We start from the raw sequence: 20,155 nt of genomic DNA, 5'->3' as shown, positions 1-20,155 counted from the left end.
GTAGTAATATGGATACTCACATATATTACAAAACAAAACAAGAGGGCTGTAAAGATGGCTTAAGCAGTTAAGAGTATTTGTTCTTACAAATGATCCATATCCCAAGAAGAATCTACACAGTAGTTCACAACTTTATATAACTCCAGTTCCAGGGAATATTTTTCTGGTTTCTAATGGCACCAAGCACACATGCACACGAAAACAACAAAAGCACTCTACCAGGCAAGCTCAAGCTTGTAATCTCAGGAGGCTGGAACAAGGGGACTGAATTTGATAAACTCTTGAGTTTGACACTCATCCATCACAGGTGCTGGAAACCAAGTTCAGGTCTTCTGTAAGAACAGTACAAGTTCTTAACTGGTGAGCCATCATCTCTCTACTCTAAAACACTCTCTTAACCTAAAAATCTTAAACATCAAGAACTCTTGGTACTAGAGATATTCATTTGATATAGTTCTTGCTTGCCATGCAAATCCCTGGGTTTGACCACTCTGGACCCCATGTGGGGTACATGCCTGTAATCTCAGCATTCAGGGAAGTGGTGGCAGGAAAATCAGTATTAAACAGGGAGCTGGAGGTCAACCTGCTATATTGAGAGCCTATCTTAAACAGCAAAAACTCTAACATTACATACAAAAAAAAGCTATCCACCAATTGATGCACAGAGTAAACTCCAAAAGTTATATTATCACTCCTGTTTTGGGAAACTGAATTATATCCCTAAAACACACACTCACTTGAATGGTTAAAACTCAGAAGTATTTGTGGGGTGCTGTGATCAATCCCAGGGTCTTGTTCATACTAAGCACACATTCTACACTAAACTCTGAAACTACATCCTAAATTTGGCAAGATTCATCCCACTACAACCCCATATTTTGAGATAGCATCTCACTATGTAGCTCTGACTGTCCTTGAACTCTCTATGGTAGACCAGGCTAGATTTTAATTCAGAGATTGATCCATCTGGTTGTGCCCTGGGATCAAAAGTATGCAACACCATGCTCAGCTTAAGATTTATTTCTTGCCAGGCAATTATGCAAGCCTTTAATCACAGCATTAAAGAGGCAGAGGCATGTGGATCTGTGAGTTTGAGGCCAGCCTGGTCTACAGAGGAGAGTTCCAGGACAGCTAAAGCTACACAGAGATACCTTGTCGGGGGGGGGGGGGGGGGGGGGGCTCCATGAGAGAGCAGTGATTTGTGTTTTGTTCACTGCCATGTATTCAATTCCTGAATCAAGGAGGATATAATCTGTAAATGTAAAGGGGAAACGTCTCAGTATTTAGAGGACCTAAGTTTGGTTCCTATCAGGAGGCTCACAACTGCCTAAAATGCCAGCTGCAAGGGGGAATCCAATGCCTCTGACTTCCAGCCTTCACTAATAAAAAGTATATATATAGCTTAAAATTGGGCAGTGGTGATGCACAACTTTAATCCCAGCACTTGGGAGGTGCGCGGGGGGGGGGGGGATGATGGGTCTGGAGCTCTAGGACAGCCAGAGATACTCAGAGAAATCATGTCTCAAAAAATAATAATAATAAAAATATTCGGCAGTGAGGTGCACACTTTTGATCCCAGCACTTGGGAGGTAGAGGCAGGGGGATCTCTGTGAGTTCAAGGCCAGCCTGGTCTACAGAGGGAGTTCCAGGACAGACTCCAAAGCTACATAGAGAAACCTTGTCTCAAAAAAACCTAAATAAATAGTCAAACAAAATATGTGTGTGTGTAATATCACTTAGGACTAAAGAGAAGGTCCAGTGAGTAAAAACGATTGACATGCAAATCTCATAACCTGTGTTCAGCTCTACAGAACTCCTATAAAAGCCTGATGCAGTGATACAACCGTCTATATTCCCAGCACACCTATGGGAAATGGGAGGCAGAAACAGGAGAATCCACAAAAACTTGAAATCCAAGCAGAATGGGAAAAAAAAATCCCTCTTCTCAAAGAAAGTGACATAGTAAGGGAAACTTGAACACTGTCCTCCACACATAACTGTGCCCAACCTTACACACAAACATGAAAACACATAAAAACATTAAAAATACAGTTGCTAAGTGTGAAGAAGGAAAAGAATGATTTCATTTTTTGGAATCATGGTTTCACAGTACATTCCCAGCTGACTTGGAACTCACAGAAATCCAACTGCCTCTGTCTCTCTCAAGTGATGGGATTAAAGGTGTCTACCACCACTCTGCCAAGAAAAAATTTTAAAACAGAAGTAGTCAGTCTGCCTAAATCAACAATGCTGCTCCCAAAGCCATAGGTTACTAAATGAAAGTCTCAGTGCCAGATAAGAACTATCTCCCCATGAGCTGCTGGTCAAAGATGCTTCAGAAGCCACCAATACAGACTTTTTCCAATGCTTTTGATTGCCCACCTGAACTAGATGGTAGGGCACTACTAGTGAAAATCACATTTTGGTTGCAGAACATGGAGAAATCAAACTGGAAGTTTCCTCCCTGCTGACTAGCTTTCATAGTGCCTGAAGGTTAATGCAGGGAGCTGCTAGTAAGGAAAGTCATCAACGATTTTACCAAGCTATGCACCTTGCAAGTTATAACACAAACCTTCCAGGTAAGACAGTCCCAATGCTACAACAGTATCCTTACTATTTAGGAAGGTAAACCACAGATTTCTGGCTGGATTTCAGGTCTGCTGCAGAGGAGGAAATTCATGCCTCATACTGTAGACACCTATAGCAGCCCATAGCTATTTGCTAACTAAATGAATATGGTATCAAAGAACCTTCTTAGTATTTTTGTTTATACCTATACACTAGTGCTACTGTAAGCCTTGATTTTTGGTCAGAGAAGTTTCTTTCTGCACTGAACAATGGTTAATGCAGAGTCACATTAATCTCAACAGGTCAAGGTGCTTAGAATAAGTCATTGTTGAGTGTTCAGTAGTGACAAATGCGATAATTAATATCACCCCCAGACTCAAGGAACATGAAGGAGGACCACTGCAAAATGCCAGACACAATAGGACTGTTAGAATAAAGAACTCACAGCAAATGTGATTACTTGAATAAGATCTGCACAAGAATCAGTAAAAATGGTTCAGTGTATGCCCGCACTTCTGAGGACCAGAGTTCAATTAGAATCCATTAAAAGTGAAAAGAAGAGGGCTGGAGAGATGGCTCAGAGGTTAAGAGCGTTGCCTGCTCTTCCAAAGGTCCTGAGTTCAATTCCCGGCAACCACATGGTGGCTCACAACCGTCTGTAATGGAGTCTTCTGGCTTGCAGGCATACACACAAAGAGAATATTGTATACATAATAAATAATAAAATATTAAAAAAAAAGTGAAAAGAAGAGAATAAAATTCCACAGTTATTGGGATCTCCATACACTTGCTGTAGCATACAATGCACACCCACATTATTTTTAAAAGAGGTAGGAAGGACCTGTACAAGATAGAGCCCATTAGCATTTCATCATGGATGGGGAGAAATTTATTAATGGTAGTTAATGGTTGCTAGGGAAGGAAAATTCATTTACTACAGTGTTATAAGCATGGGACAGCAGCCCATGCTCCAGTAAGCAATACCATGCTCATGCATGCAATTCTAACTAAACTCAATGGGTCACAAGCAACAATAAAAAGGCACAAAACAGCTGGGTACAGTGACCTATGCTCTTAACCACAGCATTACAGAGGCAGGGAGATCTCAGTTCAATACCTGTCTGGTCTATGTAGTGAATTCTAGGTCAGTCAAAGATGCACTATCTCAAAACAACAAAAAACTCATACAAGACCAACATCTGGTTATTAAACTACCTAGAATGCTAGTTACACTTCCATAGGTTTTCTCCCCCCACCCTTTATTTAAATCCTCAATATCATCAGCTATGAATAATGTTTAAAGTGAAAGATACCTACCCTCACTCACCCTTCCCATCCTCCTAAATGTTAGGCTAAAGTGAATAAAAACTTTAAGATGGGAAACAGGGAAGCTGATTAAATCATAGATGGTGGGTCATAAGAGGCAGAGGCAGGAGAGCCACTGAGGTCAGCCTGGTCTACATTGTGAGTTCCAGCCAACCAAAGTGTATAACAAGACTTCATATTCTACTTTTTTTTTATACCAACAGTAACCAAAAAGAGTTGGATTCCAAAAAAAAAAAAACTGGAGTTACAGGCAGTTGTGAGCCTGCTAGGAACTGTTTTTTTGTTGTTGTTTTTTTTTTGGATTTTCGAGACAGGGTTTCTCTGTGGTTTTGGTGCCCGTCCTGGAACTAGCTCTTGTAGACCAGGCTGGTCTCGAACTCACAGAGATCCGCCTGCCTCTGCCTCCTGAGTGCTGGGATTAAAGGCGTGCGCCACCACCGCCTGGCTGTGTGCTAGGAACTGAACTCCAGAGTTCACACAATAATAGCCCAAGATCTATTCTTAATAAACACATGCAGACATACACAGGCATACATGGGCTTCTAAAAAGTAGAACAAATAATTTTTCTACCTAAACAGTGTTAATATCTACTATCTTAAAATTGTACTTTTATAAGGATAATATGAATCCTAAAATGAGTTGAAAATACTATAATATTTAGGACAAAAAGATATGAAATTATAGGTAATTATTTTGGAATAATCATGAAGATACAGGATACCAATCAAACATAATACAAAGTATTTTCTATAAATTTAGTAAAAGAACTTTTTTTTTTAATATTTATTTATTATGTATACAATATTCTGTTTGCGTGTATGTCTCCAGGCCAGAAGAGGGCACCAGACCTCATTACAGATGGTTGTGAGCCACCATGTGGTTGCTGGGAATTGAACTCAGGACCTTTGGAAGAGCAGGCAATGCTCTTAACCACTGAGCCATCTCTCCAGCCCCGTAAAAGAACTTCTTAAGACTTATACCAACACATTAGATCTTTGGCACATAAACACAAGAATAAATGAATAACTTCAAGCACTTCCTGCATCACTGAAACAGCCAAATGGGTACTTCTTAAATAAACAAAAACAGAACTCACCTTAAGAGGCTGGGGGCCTCTCAATCCTGCTTGTCCTCCCATCTGAGGAGAGCCCTGCTGTAGTGGTTCAGTCAATAAACTGCCAGCATTGCCCATGCCTGGGTTGGGGTATTGCATATTCGGCCGTCCCCGTCCTGCTCCAATTGAACCATTCATGACTTGATTGGGTATTATCCCTTGTCCATTTCCTGCAGCCAACATTCCAGGATTCATGCCAGCATTCATCCCTGTGCTCATTCCCATGGCAGGCTGATTCACCGGACTGTTCATCATACCTGTGGTAGACTGTGTAGGACCCTGATTTGGTCCACTACTGCCCATCCCCATGTTAGGAGAAGTCAAGCCTGTCTGTGCCATCGGACTTTTGACCATGCTATTTATCAAACCTAATCCAGGGCTGTTCTGTTGGGCCTGGCTGGCCATAACTTGGGCTGGCCCACCAACCCCCATATTGAGGTTAGGGGAACTACCAGACCGTAGCAATTCTGACAACTGTTTATGTTTAGAGGCTGCATCTTGTACTATGCCAAGACTTGTCTGGAGCTGACTAATATCACCACCATTGGTGAGTCCCAATTCCGTCGAGTTGATTAATTCATCTGGTAAATCATGTTCCAGGTCAAACAGCGAACCAAAATCTAAAAGCAAATAGAAAAGATAAAGGTTAAGTTTTACACAACCCAAATCAGAAGTACATAAGACAGTCTGATTTTTGCTAAGTATAAATTAATCTTATCGGGGGCTAGAGAGATGGCTCAGAGGTTAAGAGCACTGACTGGTCTTCCAGAGGTCCTGAGTTCAATTCCCAGCAACCATACGGTGGCTCACAGCCATTTATAATGAGATCTGGTGCCCTCTTCTGGCACATAAGCATACATGGAAGGAATGTTGTATACATAATAAATAAATCTTTAAAAAAAATAATCTTATCTACACTCCATAGAAAACTACATGTTTAATTTTTGTACTGTGGTTTTTTAATATACTAATTATGCATTTTCTTAAAAAGAACTAATTTTCGCCGGGCGGTGGTGGCGCACGCCTTTAATCCCAGCACTTGGGAGGCAGAGGCAGGCGGATCTCTGTGAGTTCGAGACCAGCCTGGTCTACAAGAGCTAGTTCCAGGTCAGGCTCCAAAGCCACAGAGAAACCAAAAAAAAAAAAAAAAAAAGAACTAATTTTGGTTAAACAAACAGGTTAAAAAACTTAAGCGCTATGCCAAAAATAAGACCAAGTGAAAGGGGGGTGAATGTTGGTACAATATCTACCAAATGAGTTGCTGAAAAGTTAGCATTAATAATCATTAAAAGGTGTTCTACACCAGATGGACAGCTTATTGAAGAATGGCAATCTAAGCTCATGCCCCAGAACCCACATAAACAGAACTGAGTCCTTTAAGCTGTCCTCTGACCTTCAAACACACACACACACTGCACACCAACACACAAACTAATAAAAATATTTTGTAAAAACTTTATTTTTTTTTAATTTATTTATTTTTTGTTTGTTTTTGTTTTTCGAGACAATGTTTCTCTATAGTTTGAGCCTGTCCTGGAACTAGCTCTAGAAAACAAGACTGGCCTCAAACGCCAGATCTAACATAGCCTCCCGAGTGCCAGGATTAAAGGCGTGCACCACCACCACCAGCCAAAAACTTCATTTTCTAAATTTTACATTATTTATATGTGTTCCCTCAGAGACCAAAAGAGAGCATCAGATTTCCTGGAGATAAAATTACAAGTGGCTGTGCGTTACCTAACTTGGGTGCTAGGAACTGAATGTAGTCCTGTGGAAGGGCAGGAAGGAGGTGCTCTTAACCACTCTTTCTAGTCCTTAAAAAAAAAAAAAAAGCCGGGTGGAGGTTGTGTACACCTTTAATCACAGAAGGCAGAAGGCAGATGCATGTGGATCTCTGTGAGCTCAAGGCCAGCCAGCCTGGTCTACAGAGCTAGTTCTAGGACAGGTTCCAAAGCTACACAGAAAAACCCTGTCTCAAAAAAAAAAAAAAAAAAAAAAAAAAAAAAAAAAAAACCTAAATTCAGTATCATGTCTCAATGCCTATAATCCTAGCACTCAGGAGGCTAAGATAGAACATTACATATGCCAGGCGTGCTTGGTTACATAGTGAATTTCAGGCCGGCCTAGGCTACAGAGTGAAACCTTGTCTCAAAAACCTGAAACTGGTTAAGGCTCCATCACCTCATAGGGCCAGGACAGAATTGGGAGACTTTATGTGAGTCCCAGCCCTGCTGCAGGATCTAACAACAATGGGCCTAACTTTATTCCCAGGTGAAGTGACACTGAGGACAAAAGGATAAAAAGCACATAAGGAACCTAACACCTCCCCATCATACTGAGGAAAGGCTGCTGATGCTACGGTTATCACTGTGGCTATGGGTTCTGCTATATGCTGTTAAGTTATAACATTCTTATATTCATATTCATTCATTCGTATACACATACACACTTCTCTTCCTATATAGTCTTAGTAAATTACCTACCTGCCTTCCCTAACTTAAAATTTGGGAATAATCTTAGATTTCTCCCTCTGGCTACTTATACTGGAAACAAAACCAAGTTATGCCTCAGCCACTGAACTTCCAAACCTTCTCACTTTTTTCCATCTTCTGTAATAAAGACCACCCTTACTAGAGCTAGAATCCTTTAAATCTCACTTCTCTTACTGTTTTCTTCACGAGTTTTTTCATTTTAATATCTTGCACCCATTTAAATGACTATACTGTAAAAATTAAACTTCTATAGGCAATGTTAGTCCCAAATAGTGGGTGGCTAAAGCAAAAGAGAAGAAATACCAGAGTTCACTATCAATCCAGGTAAGGAAGGAGATGGCTCAGTCAGTGAAGTGCTTGCCACTCAAGCATAATTTGGGCCCTTAAGAGCCCTGTAAAAGCCAAGCAGTGACACTGTAATCCCCCAATTCTGAGGGAAGTAGAAAGAGGAGAATCTCTGAGCCTGTTGCTCAGATGTCTACCTTAAACAATGAATGAGCTTCAGATTCAGTGAGAGTCTGTCTCAAAATATAAGGTGGGGAGTAACTACAACAGACACCTCAAATCCACATATACAGGAACATGCAAGCACATACACAATGATAATTTTGCACTGTGACCAAGGTTTCTGGTTTTAGGTATAAACATAGTTCTTAATCCTTAAACTAGGTGTTAATGGCTCAGATCTGTAATCCAAGTACACAGAAAGTTCAGGTAGGACTGTCAGTTTGAAGCCAACTGAGTTATAGTATAAGACTCTCATTCATGTATGTATGTATACCTCAGAACACCAAGCAGGTAGGAGATTCAGAAAAGATTTGAAGGGAACCTGACCTACTGGACTATGAAAGAAAGAAAGAAAGAAAGAAAGAAAGAAAGAAAGAAAGAAAGAAAGAGCAAGTGGGGTTTGCTTTTTGGGACAGGGTTTAGAGAGATAGTGATCAAGTAAGTCCTTGTCTTTGCCCATTTTATCTGGATGTCCATTAAAATAAAAACCTACCACTAGTTGTGAGGTAGTGACACCTGCCTTTGATCCCAGCACTTGAGAGGTAGAAACTGGATAGAGAAAACCTGTGTGTGTTGAGGGGGAAAGACCTACCATTAATTTCCTATAGGAGTTGACACAACTAGTTAACATAATGTGCACATTTGTGCAACATCAAGTGCTGTCTTGTTTAGTTTTATTTTGTCCCAGAGTCATTTTATATAGCCCTAGATAGCCAGAAACTTTATTACTTTGTAGCCTAGGCTAATCTTTTTGTTTTGCTTTGGTTCTTTTAGACAGGTTTTGGAGGCTGTCCTGGAACTAGCTCTTGTAGACCAGGCTGGTCTCGAACTCACAGAGATCGAGATCTGCTGCCTCTGCCTGGGATTAAAGGCGTGTGCCACCACCGCCCGGCCTAGGCTAAACTCTTAACTGGAAATAATTAGTCTCATCCTCCTAGAGTTCTGGGATTATAGGTAAACACCCCACACATACAGCTTTCCTAAAGCATTTTACAGTGAATTCTCACTTATTTCTCACTACAAACTATAATAGTAGGTGCTATGGATAAAAAAAGATGATCCATAAGTCAGGTCATTGGCCCAAGGTTATTTAACAAAACCATGGAATTCTCAACTTCTAGTCTAACTCCATTTAATCAATTCTCCTTTTCCCCCTAAGAGACAGGGTCTCACTATGTAGCTCTGGCTGTCTTGGAACTAGCTCTATACAGCAGGATGGTCTCAAATTCAGAGTCACCTTTCTCTATCTGCCAATGCTAGGACTTTTTGTTCATTATGTTTTTGTTGGTGATGGCTTTTTTCTTTTCTGAGACAGGCTCTCACTACAAAAGCAGCCTTGGGTAGCTTAGAACTAGTTATGTAGACCATGTTAATCTCAGATTTTTCTCAACAAAATTGCAAACTGTTTTTTGAGGCATTTATCTTAAAAAGAATCTAAATTTAAACACAAATTTTATCTGTAGGGCTGGAGAAATGGCTCAATGGTTAAGAGTAATGGCTAAGAGTACTTTTTTTTTTTTGGTTTTTCGAGACAGGGTTTCTCTGTGGTTTTGGAGCCTGTCCTGGAACTAGCTCTTGTAGATCAGGCTGGTCTCGAACTCACAGAGATCCGCCTGCCTCTGCCTCCCAAGTGCTGGGATTAAAGGCGTGCACCACCACCGCCCGGCTTGGCTAAGAGTACTTACTGCTTTACAGAAAACCTGGGTTCAGGTCCCAGTACCCACATGACAGCTCCAATCTCAAGGGATCCACACCCTCTTCTAATCTCTGAAGGCACCAGGCACATACATACATACATGCATTCAAGTTAAATATTCAGACAAAATAAATCTAAAATTAAAAAAATTCCAAATTGCTAAGAGGCTTAATTAATCAATTAATATTTATTCTCTTGGCTCCCATTGTGTGTTTATGTTCATACTTATTATATCATGCATGTGGTGGTCAGAGAACAACTTTATAGAGATGGTTCTCCTTTTTAACCTTTACATGGATTCTGATTGAACGCTGGTCTACAGGATTGCAAAAGCAAGTACTTTTACCCACTCAGCTATCTTGAAAGCCCCATTTTAAACTCTTCAAGAAATGAGCAGCAGTAAATCTGTATCAAAATTTCAAAAGGAAACTACTAACTATAATATGAAAACATATTGATTTGCAATATTTGCAAAAAAAAATCAATATTGTTAATTTTGATTTTTTGGCTTTATTTCTTCAATTCTGTTTTAAAACAGGGCCTTCCTACATCATAGACCAGTCTGGTCTCAAATTCTCAATTGTCCCTGCCATCGCCTCCTCAGCGCTAGAATCATGGATGTGGACAAATGAACACACCCAACTCAAAATTTTCTAAAATATGTAAAACCACAAATTTTCATGCCATCCTTTCTTTGTGGAGGGGCCATGCTGGTCTTTTCTGTATTGTTCCAATTTTAGTATATGTGCTGCCAAAGTGAGCACAAAATTTAATGTTTTAATTTGTCTTAATCTTTAGCATAAGTTATTTCACTTATTCATTAATTTCACTAATGTTTATCACAGTCAAAATTAACTTCAAGTTAGGTATAACGCAGCATACCTGCAGCCCTAGCTACTAAGGAGGATGAACTCCAGAGTCAGGTGAATACTAGAGTTTCCAGACCACCTAGGAAGCACAGCAAGACCCCTTCTCAAGAGAAAAGAATCTGAAAACCACAAAATAATTATTTTCTGTTTTCCATAAATTAATTGTTGGGTATTATAAACTGGCAGAATGACTTTTTTTTTTTTTTTTGGTTTTTCGAAACAGGGTTTCTCTAACAGCTCTAGCTGTCCTCGAACTAACTCTTGTAGACCAGACTGGCCTTGAACTCACAGAGATCCACCTGCCTCTGCCTCCTGAGTGCTGGGATTAAAGGCCGGCACCACCACATCCTGACTCAACTTCTGAACTGTTTTGGAAATTTATACTCCCACTTGTATCAGGCAACATTCTTCCTACACTTCTTCCCTTTCTTTAACCACTTAATGTCTACAAATATCATTATGCATTGATTTTTTCTTTATTTCTTTTTTTTGGGGGGAGGAGGTTCGAGACACGGTTTCACTATGTAGCCCTGGCAGTCCTGGAAGTCACTCTGTAGACCAGCTGACCTAGACTGAGATGTTCTTGCCTGAGTGCTGAGATTAAAAAAGTGTGTCCCAACTGCCATGCTGCATTGATTTTCAAGTGTTTCAAATTACTCTCTTCAATGAATAGACTAAAGAAGGTATAAAATAAAATGTCCAAAAGCATCAAAGGCAGAAATCCTCTTCACCCTCCCTAGTATCAATTCACTGGGCATGCTAATACAGTCTCTACTTAAGCAATAAAACACAAGCTCCTACTGGGAAAAGGTACCCATATTATAACACACAGGACTTACAACTTAAAAAAAAATGTTATTTACTATCTTACTGTCAACCAAACAACCTTCTTGAGGTCTTATCAGTAAATTTACATGGGCTTGAGAAATTTAAGGTACAGGACACAGTATTCTACTATACTGCACCACAATCAGCAATACCTCATTAAACCAAGGAGCTGTTTAACCTATCTGATTCCAAAACAACTCTAATACACACATTTCCTAACTAAAAAACAAAATTAAAATATAATCCTAAGGTCTGAGCTAGGAAAAAAATTTTTATTCCATACAAGTATTCTAAATAGGATGGTAAGTAACTTACACAATGCCACCCTAGAAAAATAAAACAGACATTTAAAAAAAATTGTGACTTGCTTCTGTAATCCCAACACTGGGGAGACAGAGGCAGGAAAACTGTAGCAAAATAATCATCCTTACCAGTTCTCTACATTAACCTAGTGGTCAACATAAGTATACTTTATATCTCCTTGGTGCCTTTGAAGCAACTGGGTTGGGGCATAACCCAAAGTCAATCCAGTTACTCATACAGCAAGCAAGGCTACAGGAGGAATCTTTACCCTACTTAATTGTGCTAGGTCCTAAAACTATCACCCATCTTTACAGAGTGTGTTCTTAATTCAAGTGCTCACCTTTGCGGTTTTTTTTTTGTTGTTGTTGTTGTTGTTTTTGTTTTTTCCAAGAACGGGTTTCTCTGTATAACAGTCCAGGCTGTCCTGGAACTTGCTCTGTAGACTAGGCTGGTCTCGAGCTCACAGCTGGGATTAAAGGAGTGCACCACTGCCTCCTTAAGTGCTCTTAAGTGATTTCCAAGCAGTGACAAAATGTTCAATGAGCAATAAAGGAAAAGGAGGAGAAAAAAAAGTCAACCCTCATCAGGTGAAGTAAAAAGCCAACCTGGCCAGGCTGGTCTACAGAGCAAGTTCCAGGATAGCCAGAGTTACACAGAGAAGCCCTGTCTCAAAAATGAAGGGGGATGGGGGTGGAAATTACCTTCATCATTGCTCGAAAAAAATCAGCAGAAATCAGTTCTTCAATTATTCAAAAATTTACCTATTGCCGGGCAGTGGTGGCTCACGCCTGTAATCCCAGCACTCGGGAGGCAGAGGCAGGCGGATCTCTGTGAGTTCAAGGCCAGCCTGGTCTACAAGAGCTAGTTCCAGGACAGAAACCAAAAGCTACGGAGAAACCCTGTCTCGAAAAATCCAAAAAATAAAAAATTTAAAAAGTAAATAAAAATAATAATAAAAAAATTTACCTATTAAATTCTGTGGCCAATTTGTCTCGAAAAACTAAAAAAAAAAAAAAAGTTTACAAATAGCTTTCATTATCTTTTAGAGGAGAAAGGGTAGAACAAAATGATGTTTCAAATGGCACAAAGCAGAGAAAAGATCTCTTTGAAGCCAGCCTGTTCTACATAGGACTGCCACAGCTACGTAGTGAGATCTCAAAATAATAAAAATAACTAAACATTATATTTCAAAGTTTTGCACAACTTATACCAAACTCAATTGGGGGGGGGGGGGGTAAAGACATGGTTTCTCTGTGTAACAGCCCTGGCTGTCCTGGAATTCACTTTGTAGACCAGGGTGGCCTCAAACTTTCTGACTGCTTCTGCCTCCCAATGCAGGGATTAAAAGAATGGGCCACCTTGAATGGCCTGAATACAATTTTTAATGGATCAAATGCAAATACTGAAATACAAACATAAAAGTATGAAAACAAAAATATAAAAAGGTTTTTATTCCTTCCCATTTCATGACAAAACATAAAACTACACCATGTCACTGGAATGAAGCAACCTGCCAGTTTCACAATGTACCTAGGGGTCCTCTTAATTCTGCATTAGTGCCTAAACTTAGAAATTCCCAGCAATCCCAGCACTCAGAAGGCAGAAGAAGATGAATCTTGTTGAGTTTGAGGTCAACCTAGTCTACACAGACAGTCCCAGAACAGCTTGTGCTATTACACAGAGAACCCTGTCTTGAAAACAAAAACAAAACAAACAAAAAAATTTGGGTTTAAATACTTATCTATTCTATAATACTTCAGTTTACAGTTTACCAATTCACTGGATCTAATTGCCTTTTTTTTTTGTTTTTTTCTAGACAGGGTTTCTCTGTAGCTTTGGGCTTTGGAGTCTGTCCTGGAACTAACTCTTGTAGACCAGGCTAGCCTAGAACTCACAGAGAGCCACCTGCCTCTGCCTCCTGAGTGCTGGGTTCAAAGGTGTGCACCATCACTGCCGGGCCTAACTTGTTTTTTGTCTGTTTGTCTTCCCAGAGACAGTTTCCCTGTGTAGCCCTGGCTGTCCTGGAACTTGCTCTGTAGACCAGGCTAGCAAATTTACTTTTTTTTTTTTTACTTTATTGATATTTTGCATATATGCATGTCTGTGTGAGGGTCAGACCCCCTTGGAGGTAGTTACAGGCAGTTTGTAAGCTGCCATGTGGGTGCTGAGAATTGAACCCAGGTCCTCTGAAAGACCAGCCAGTGCTCTTAACCACTGAAACATCTCTCCAGGCCCATGCTAATTTACTTTTTTAAAGTTTGTGGAATCTAGAATTTCAACCAGCTCTAGATTAAACAAAAATCAGTCACAGTAAACAACTTTTACATTCTTAAAAATCAAAATATAGACACTCCAAGTTTTACTATCATACCTGTTTCTGTATGTAAAGAACTATTAAAAAGCCGGGCGGTGGTGGCGCACGCCTTTAATCCCAGCACTTGGGAGGCAGAGGCAGGCGGATCTCTGGGAGTTCGAGGCCAGCCTGGTCTACAAGAGCTAGTTCCAGGACAGGAACCAAAAGCTACGGAGAAATCCTGTCTCGAAAAATCAAAAAAAAAAAAAAAAAAAAAGAACTATTAAAAATGTAAATGGTACCCTCCATAAGTTCAGAAGGGTACCATTTTCTTTGTACTCACTTCTTTAGTCAGAAACAAAACCAGAAACAGAGGCTTATACAATTTAAATTGTACACTGTCTGTGTTTGGTGGTGTAAACCCTTAATCCCACCAATGAGGAGGCAGATGCAGGCAGCTCTCTAAATTCCAGAAAAGCCAGGGCTAGATAGTGATACCCTGTATCCAATTAAAAAAAAAAAAAAGCGGCTGAAGAGGTGATTTAGTGGTTAAGAGCTCTGGCTGCTCTTCCATAGGACCCAGGTTCAATTCACAGTATCCAATGGCAGCTCACAACCGTCCATAACTCCAATTCCAGGGGACCTGACAGCCATGGCAAAACAAGACTGGCACTGTGGCACAGGCCTTTAATCCCAGCACTCAAGAGGCAGAGGCAAGAAGTTTGAGGCCAGTCTGGTCTACATTGAGAGTTGAAGTATATTCAGAGACGTATATATTCAAAAAGAGCAAAATATTAACTTGTTACAACTTTTAGAAAAAAGTTACTATTTACATAAAATTTTAGTACCAAGAATAAATCAATTTCAGTGTTGAATTTTTATATTTGAGACTCTAGTAATTGGCGACAGGCAGTGGTGGCACACACCTTTAATCCCAGAACTTGGGAGGCAGAGAAAGTTCCAGGACAGCCAGGTCTACACAGAGAAACAAAACAAAACAAGAAATTATGAAAAAAAGAAAAGACTCCAGTAACTGTATCCAAGGATATGCAAAGCAAGTTTCGCTTTTTAACCACAAAAGTTAGTCAAAGCTATACAAGTTAGCTAAATACATAGATTAAACACATAGAGAATACAGTAGTCCACCTGAACAGAAATGTTTGAATAGAACTTCAAGACTAAGCCACAAACTAGGACTTTTCAAAATTCATTTAAAAAGTTTTCCATACAGTATTTTAAGTTACTGGCTAGGTCAAATACGGTAACTTGTGAACAGATTACAGAACTACATTATTGCATGGTGGAGGGGGGGGAACGACAAAGGGGCATAGGAGAATGTCTGTAGACATTCTCTATACCTACAAATGAATAATGTCTATACGGAGAATTCTGATGACATAATATTTTAAAACTTCTGAGACTACACAAACTTCACCGCTGAATACTCCTGTACAACTAAAGTTAGAGCCTTTAAGAACACTGCAAGATTTGCCCTTCGCAATCATTGCAGCTTAACAGACTCATGGTTCAAAGAATACAGCCTCTAGAAGCAAAGGAAAGCACCTGTTCTATCTTATGTTCATACTTTAATAGAGTCTTACTCAGAAACATGGTCAACAGTTCTTTACAAACTTACAGGGTACATTTAACCCCCATTATGCACTCTCACTGGCAGATGGAGGGATGACGTTGAGCCTGTTCTCTGAGTTAAAAAGATGTTTGTAGTAAGGGGGAACATCTTGTGGACTGTCAGACACCAGCCATTATTCTTTTTCATTATCGTGGCCTCTCAAACAACTCAGCAAAAGAGAACCAGGCTGGTGACTATCATAATAACACTACTAAACTAATAATGATAACACTAAACAAAGTAAGCAGAAAAAAGAACAGGATGACAGAGTCTCCCTGCATTTCTCCTAACAAAGGGGCAGAGTGGAGAAAAGAAACTCCTTGATCTTATTAACTGAAACAGCAAAATTCCAAAAACTAAAACATACACAAAATTTACTATATATTTTCAAACTTATACAATCACTTTAGTTGGAAGTCCATGACTGGGGTTCTTTCAATTTCTAATCTCCATTTCTAATTACCTAATTCCAAAAAAGCTTTATCTTTTTCTCTTTCCTCCTAAATAAGTAACAGTAAGGTGCAAAGAAAATGCCTCAGGTCTCCTCACCTGATGACTGAGTCGGAGACATTTTGGTTTCACACCAAACAGATGCAAAATGAACTGTATTCCATCCTGATTCTTTAAGCAAGAATGGGGAATGGGAACCAAAGAATAGTATTTTGCTATACTTCATGTTACACTTCAAATCCTGGATCACACACACACCTAAGATTTTTCTTCCAACCCATTCCTCAACAGAAAGTCTGCTCAGACCAAACAATTTTGAAAGTGGGAAAGCAAAGGAAAAGAATAAAGTGCAATAGGAGAGAAAGATTTGAAATACCTCACTCACCAGTAGCACAAAAAAAAAAAAAAAAACTTAAAGTGCAGGAAAGTGCTTACACACAAGTGTACCGGCATTCCCCAAATTAATTTGCATGTGGCCAACAATAAAGGTCCATGCACCACCAACTCCAAGCACTTAATTCCAGAACACACAACGATGTGGAATGACAGTGTTGCAATGACTGTATCAAAAGGCAAAGAAAATGGTTGGGCTGCTGGACGTCCTCAACCAGCCCATTCAAACACCTTCAAAATTAAACCCTGGCCGAGGCACAGGAAAGATATACACAGAAACACCGAAAAATAAGGGTGCAACGACCAGAAAAAAACGAAGGGAAAGGTGGAAGGTCGGGAGTCCCGAGACTAACCTGTGCCGTCGCTGGCCGACGCCGAGAGGGCCGGAGACGAGAGTTTAGGCCGCTTGGCTGAAGGCGGCCCCGGTTCCACCACATTCTCGGCCATTTTTAATTCTTTCGGAGATACAGCCGAGGAAAAACGAGAATCCTGAGGAAATCTCTTCTTCGGCCCGGGGTCCCCGCCCCGCTCCTAAGGGTGGGCTCGGGAGCTCCGCCGCCACCCAAGGGGGGTGGGGGAAGTTCCTTTTTCTCTTCGCCCGGTTGCGGCGGCCGGAGAAGGATGCGGACTCAACAGAAATGGTAGGGGCAAGTGCGAGAGGCCGGGCCTGAGGAGGGCACAGCAACACTGATCCGACGGGCACGTCCGCTGCAGCGAATTCTCGGGAACTCACAGCTCTACAAACGCAGTCCCCAGCCCGCCACGGCGGGCCCGTACCCAGCCGAGGTCTCTCGGAGCTCCGCCGCCGCCATCAGCCTCTTCCTCCTCGGCGCTGTCCTCCTCCTTCTCATCGCCACAAGGAGGCGGGGGCGAAAAAGGGGGAGAGGAGGAGGCGACCAGAGACACTCACCTCCTCCCGGTGCCCCCTCCCGGGCCTGCGCCCCCCTCCTCCTTCTCCTCCTCCTCCTGCTGCCGCTGCGCTCCGCGCCGCCGCTGCCGCACCGGCCCCTAATGGACGCACTGAGCTCAGCCGAGCCGAGAGCCAGACTGGAGCCGCCGCTGCTGCCGCCGCCTCACATAGCGCAGCGGACGGCGGAGGCGCGGCGACAACGCCGAGAGTGGAGCTCGCCGGCCCGGAGGGCCAGGGGGGCCGGGCCGAGTAGGGCCGCCCGCCCGCAAGCCCGCGCTGACGCCGAGCCCACCGACGCGGCCTCCCCGCGCGCCGCGCTCTCCGCCTCCGCCCGCAAGCCCGCGGCGGAGAAATACTTAGGGGCCGCCTCTCCGGCCCTCACCCCGGCAGCCAGGTGCCGGGAGCTCCCGCCCCCCCCCCCGGGGCTCGGCTCGGGGCCGCCCTGGACGGCGGGCAAAGGCGCCGCGGGGCGCGGGCTTATGTAATGGTCTCCCCCTTAGGCGTCGACACCGGCCCGGGCCGCGGTGGGGGTGTGTGCGGGCAGGAGGGGGCTGGGGGTCGCCTCAGCCTGTGCGCCCCGGGCCCCCTGCCAATGTCTCGACCGAGGCCGCTGCTCTCCGGCCCGGTCCCCTCCGCGCTCCCTGCTCCCGCAGTTCGCACTCAGCCGGGCGTCCCGCTTGTACGCTCGGTCCCTCTCGCTCTCTCTTCCCCCCCAGCCTAGCACACAAACAAGATGGCGGCTGTTGTTTCTTGCCTCTGCCGAATCCTCCTTACAGGATAGCGGTAGCGGCGGCGGCCGGAAATGAGCCAAGATGGGGGGGGGGGGCGGGTGAGGCAAGGAGGGGCGGGGCCGGGCCTCCGGGGGCGGATCGGGGGCGGGGCCTCGGTCTAGGAGCTCACACAATGGGGGAAGCGGCGCCGGGGGCGGTGCCGACTCCAATCACGGGATCCGCCCAAGGGCCCAACGCGGTAGGCGCTTCCGCAAACTCCCCCAGCGTCACTCGGTGGCTCCCTTTAAAGGGGAGGTCTTGAAGGAGGGGGGTCGGGAGGGTGGACTTAGATCGTATTTTCAGTCGGTGGACATTTACGGGAGAAGGTGCCTGGGCTGGGTCTCTGCGTAGAAGGCGGTGGGAGCTCAGGCGCTGCTCCGCGATCGGGCAAAGACACGATCGGAGCGCCCGAGTTTTGCCCTCGCAGGTTGATCGCTAGAACCCCATTAAGTTCACCAGGCACCTGCTATGTTTCGGGTTAGAGACACTTTGCATCCCCTTCATTACCTTTTCGAAAGGAGCGGTTGTATATTTCCCAAAGTCACACTGCGAGTTCTTTCCATTTTGTGTGAAATATCTGATTCCACCGGGGGGGGGGGAGATCTGGACTAGGAAAATATTGATAATTACAAAAACGGGGGGAAACCACAGCAGGGTAAAGCAATCCAGGACTAGATTCCCTGTGATTTTGCCCTTCACGTGTCTACACATCTTTACCAGGTACCACTCTCAAGAAAGACTTGAGAACTATTTTTCTGAATCTGCCTGAAACTTCCAAGATCCTTTGGGGGTATTTCCAACCTTCTCTAACAGATGAGCTTAATAAAAGACCATGTTCTATAGTGCCTTAAATATATAAATATGGAAAAAGGCAAAAAAAAAAGTGCTAAAGATAATGTGACCCTCGTGTAAGTGGAGACTGCTCGCTTGCTCGTTTCCGGCCGCCCAGAAAAGAAGTGAGGAAATGCTCCCGTGGAGTCCAGTGTGCAGGGCAGCCGAATTTCGCAGCTGAAAGCAGGGAGCGTGCTTTTAGGTTCCTCCGATTAGGATTTCTCTGTTGAGCATCCTGAAAGCAAGGGAGCATGCCGAGGTGCTAAAGTGACTCTGAGGGAAACCTTCAAGCGGTTACCAACTGAATGGGTAGTGAGTTTCCCTGCTATTCCTGGGGCCTTAAATTCAATCACAAGTACTACCAGGAAAAAAATTTTTTTTTCCTCCGATTTCTTTTTTTTTTTTTTTTTTTTTTTTTTTTTTTTTTTTCGAGACAGGGTTTCTCCGTAGCTTTTGGTTCCTGTCCTGGAACTAGCTCTTGTAGACCAGGCTGGCCTCGAACTCACAGAGATCCGCCTGCCTCTGCCTCCCGAGTGCTGGGATTAAAGGCGTGCGCCACCACCGCCCGGCCGATTTCTTTTTTTTTTAACTCCATTTATTTGATGTGTCTCTGTAAGTGTGTGAATGTCCATGGCCTACGTTGTGGCAATCAGGACCATCTAGGGAGTTCAGTTCTCTCCTTCTGTAGTGTAGGTTCTGAGGATCCAACCCGGAGCTCAGACTTAGCAGTTTGTTTCCACACATCAGGCCATATTTTCTCATATTTCACATTTTATCCTGTCTTGCCATTTATCTGGGTTTCCTTAGTTTTTGCTGTTTGACTTCTAAGAGAATAAATAGTTTGAGAAACTAGAATTAGCTGGGGGGTGGGGCAGGCATACTTTTAATCCCAAAGGAGGTGGAGGCAGGCAGATGGATCTCTGCATTCCAGACCAGCTTGGTCTACAGAGCAAGTTCCAGGTCAGCCAGGGCTACACAGAAGAACACTTTCTGGAAGAAAAAGAGAGGAGTGAGAGAGAGACTAGAATTAAAGCTGCTGAGGTAGCTCAGCTGTATAGGGTGGCTGCCACCAAGTCCAAAGACCAGATGTCCTTTCCAGGAGCCATGCGGTAGATGAAGAGAAACAACCAACGCTGGAAAATGACCTGCCGATGCTGTGAGGTGACAATGGATT

At 42.9% G+C, this 20,155-nt stretch overlaps 1 protein-coding gene and 1 non-coding gene across 2 annotated transcripts in view; both read right to left on the bottom strand.

Moving 5' to 3' along the window:
• Positions 1-18,165, bottom strand: part of LOC121461086 (histone acetyltransferase p300) — a 65,843-nt gene extending 47,678 nt beyond the window's left edge. Inside the window, exons 1-2 of the mRNA XM_041671850.1 lie at positions 16,824-18,165; positions 4,992-5,629 (exon numbers count right to left, since the gene is read on the bottom strand). Of these exons, the coding sequence (XP_041527784.1) occupies positions 4,992-5,629; positions 16,824-16,917 (732 nt within the window). The 5' untranslated portion in view covers positions 16,918-18,165. The remainder of the gene's footprint in view (positions 1-4,991; positions 5,630-16,823) is intronic.
• LOC121461583 lies at positions 10,359-10,468 on the bottom strand. Its single transcript, XR_005976198.1, has one exon. It is a non-coding gene; the product is annotated as a U6 spliceosomal RNA (small nuclear RNA).
• Positions 18,166-20,155: the final 1,990 nt, after the last annotated feature.

Source organism: Microtus oregoni, unplaced genomic scaffold (genome assembly GCF_018167655.1).
Source record: "Microtus oregoni isolate MIOR12 unplaced genomic scaffold, Mior012 000022F_ref0000154, whole genome shotgun sequence".
NCBI classification, from domain to species: Eukaryota; Metazoa; Chordata; class Mammalia; order Rodentia; family Cricetidae; genus Microtus; species Microtus oregoni.
The sequence above is the reverse complement of the archived record's forward strand: the minus strand, read 5'-3'. Positions and strand labels throughout refer to the sequence as shown.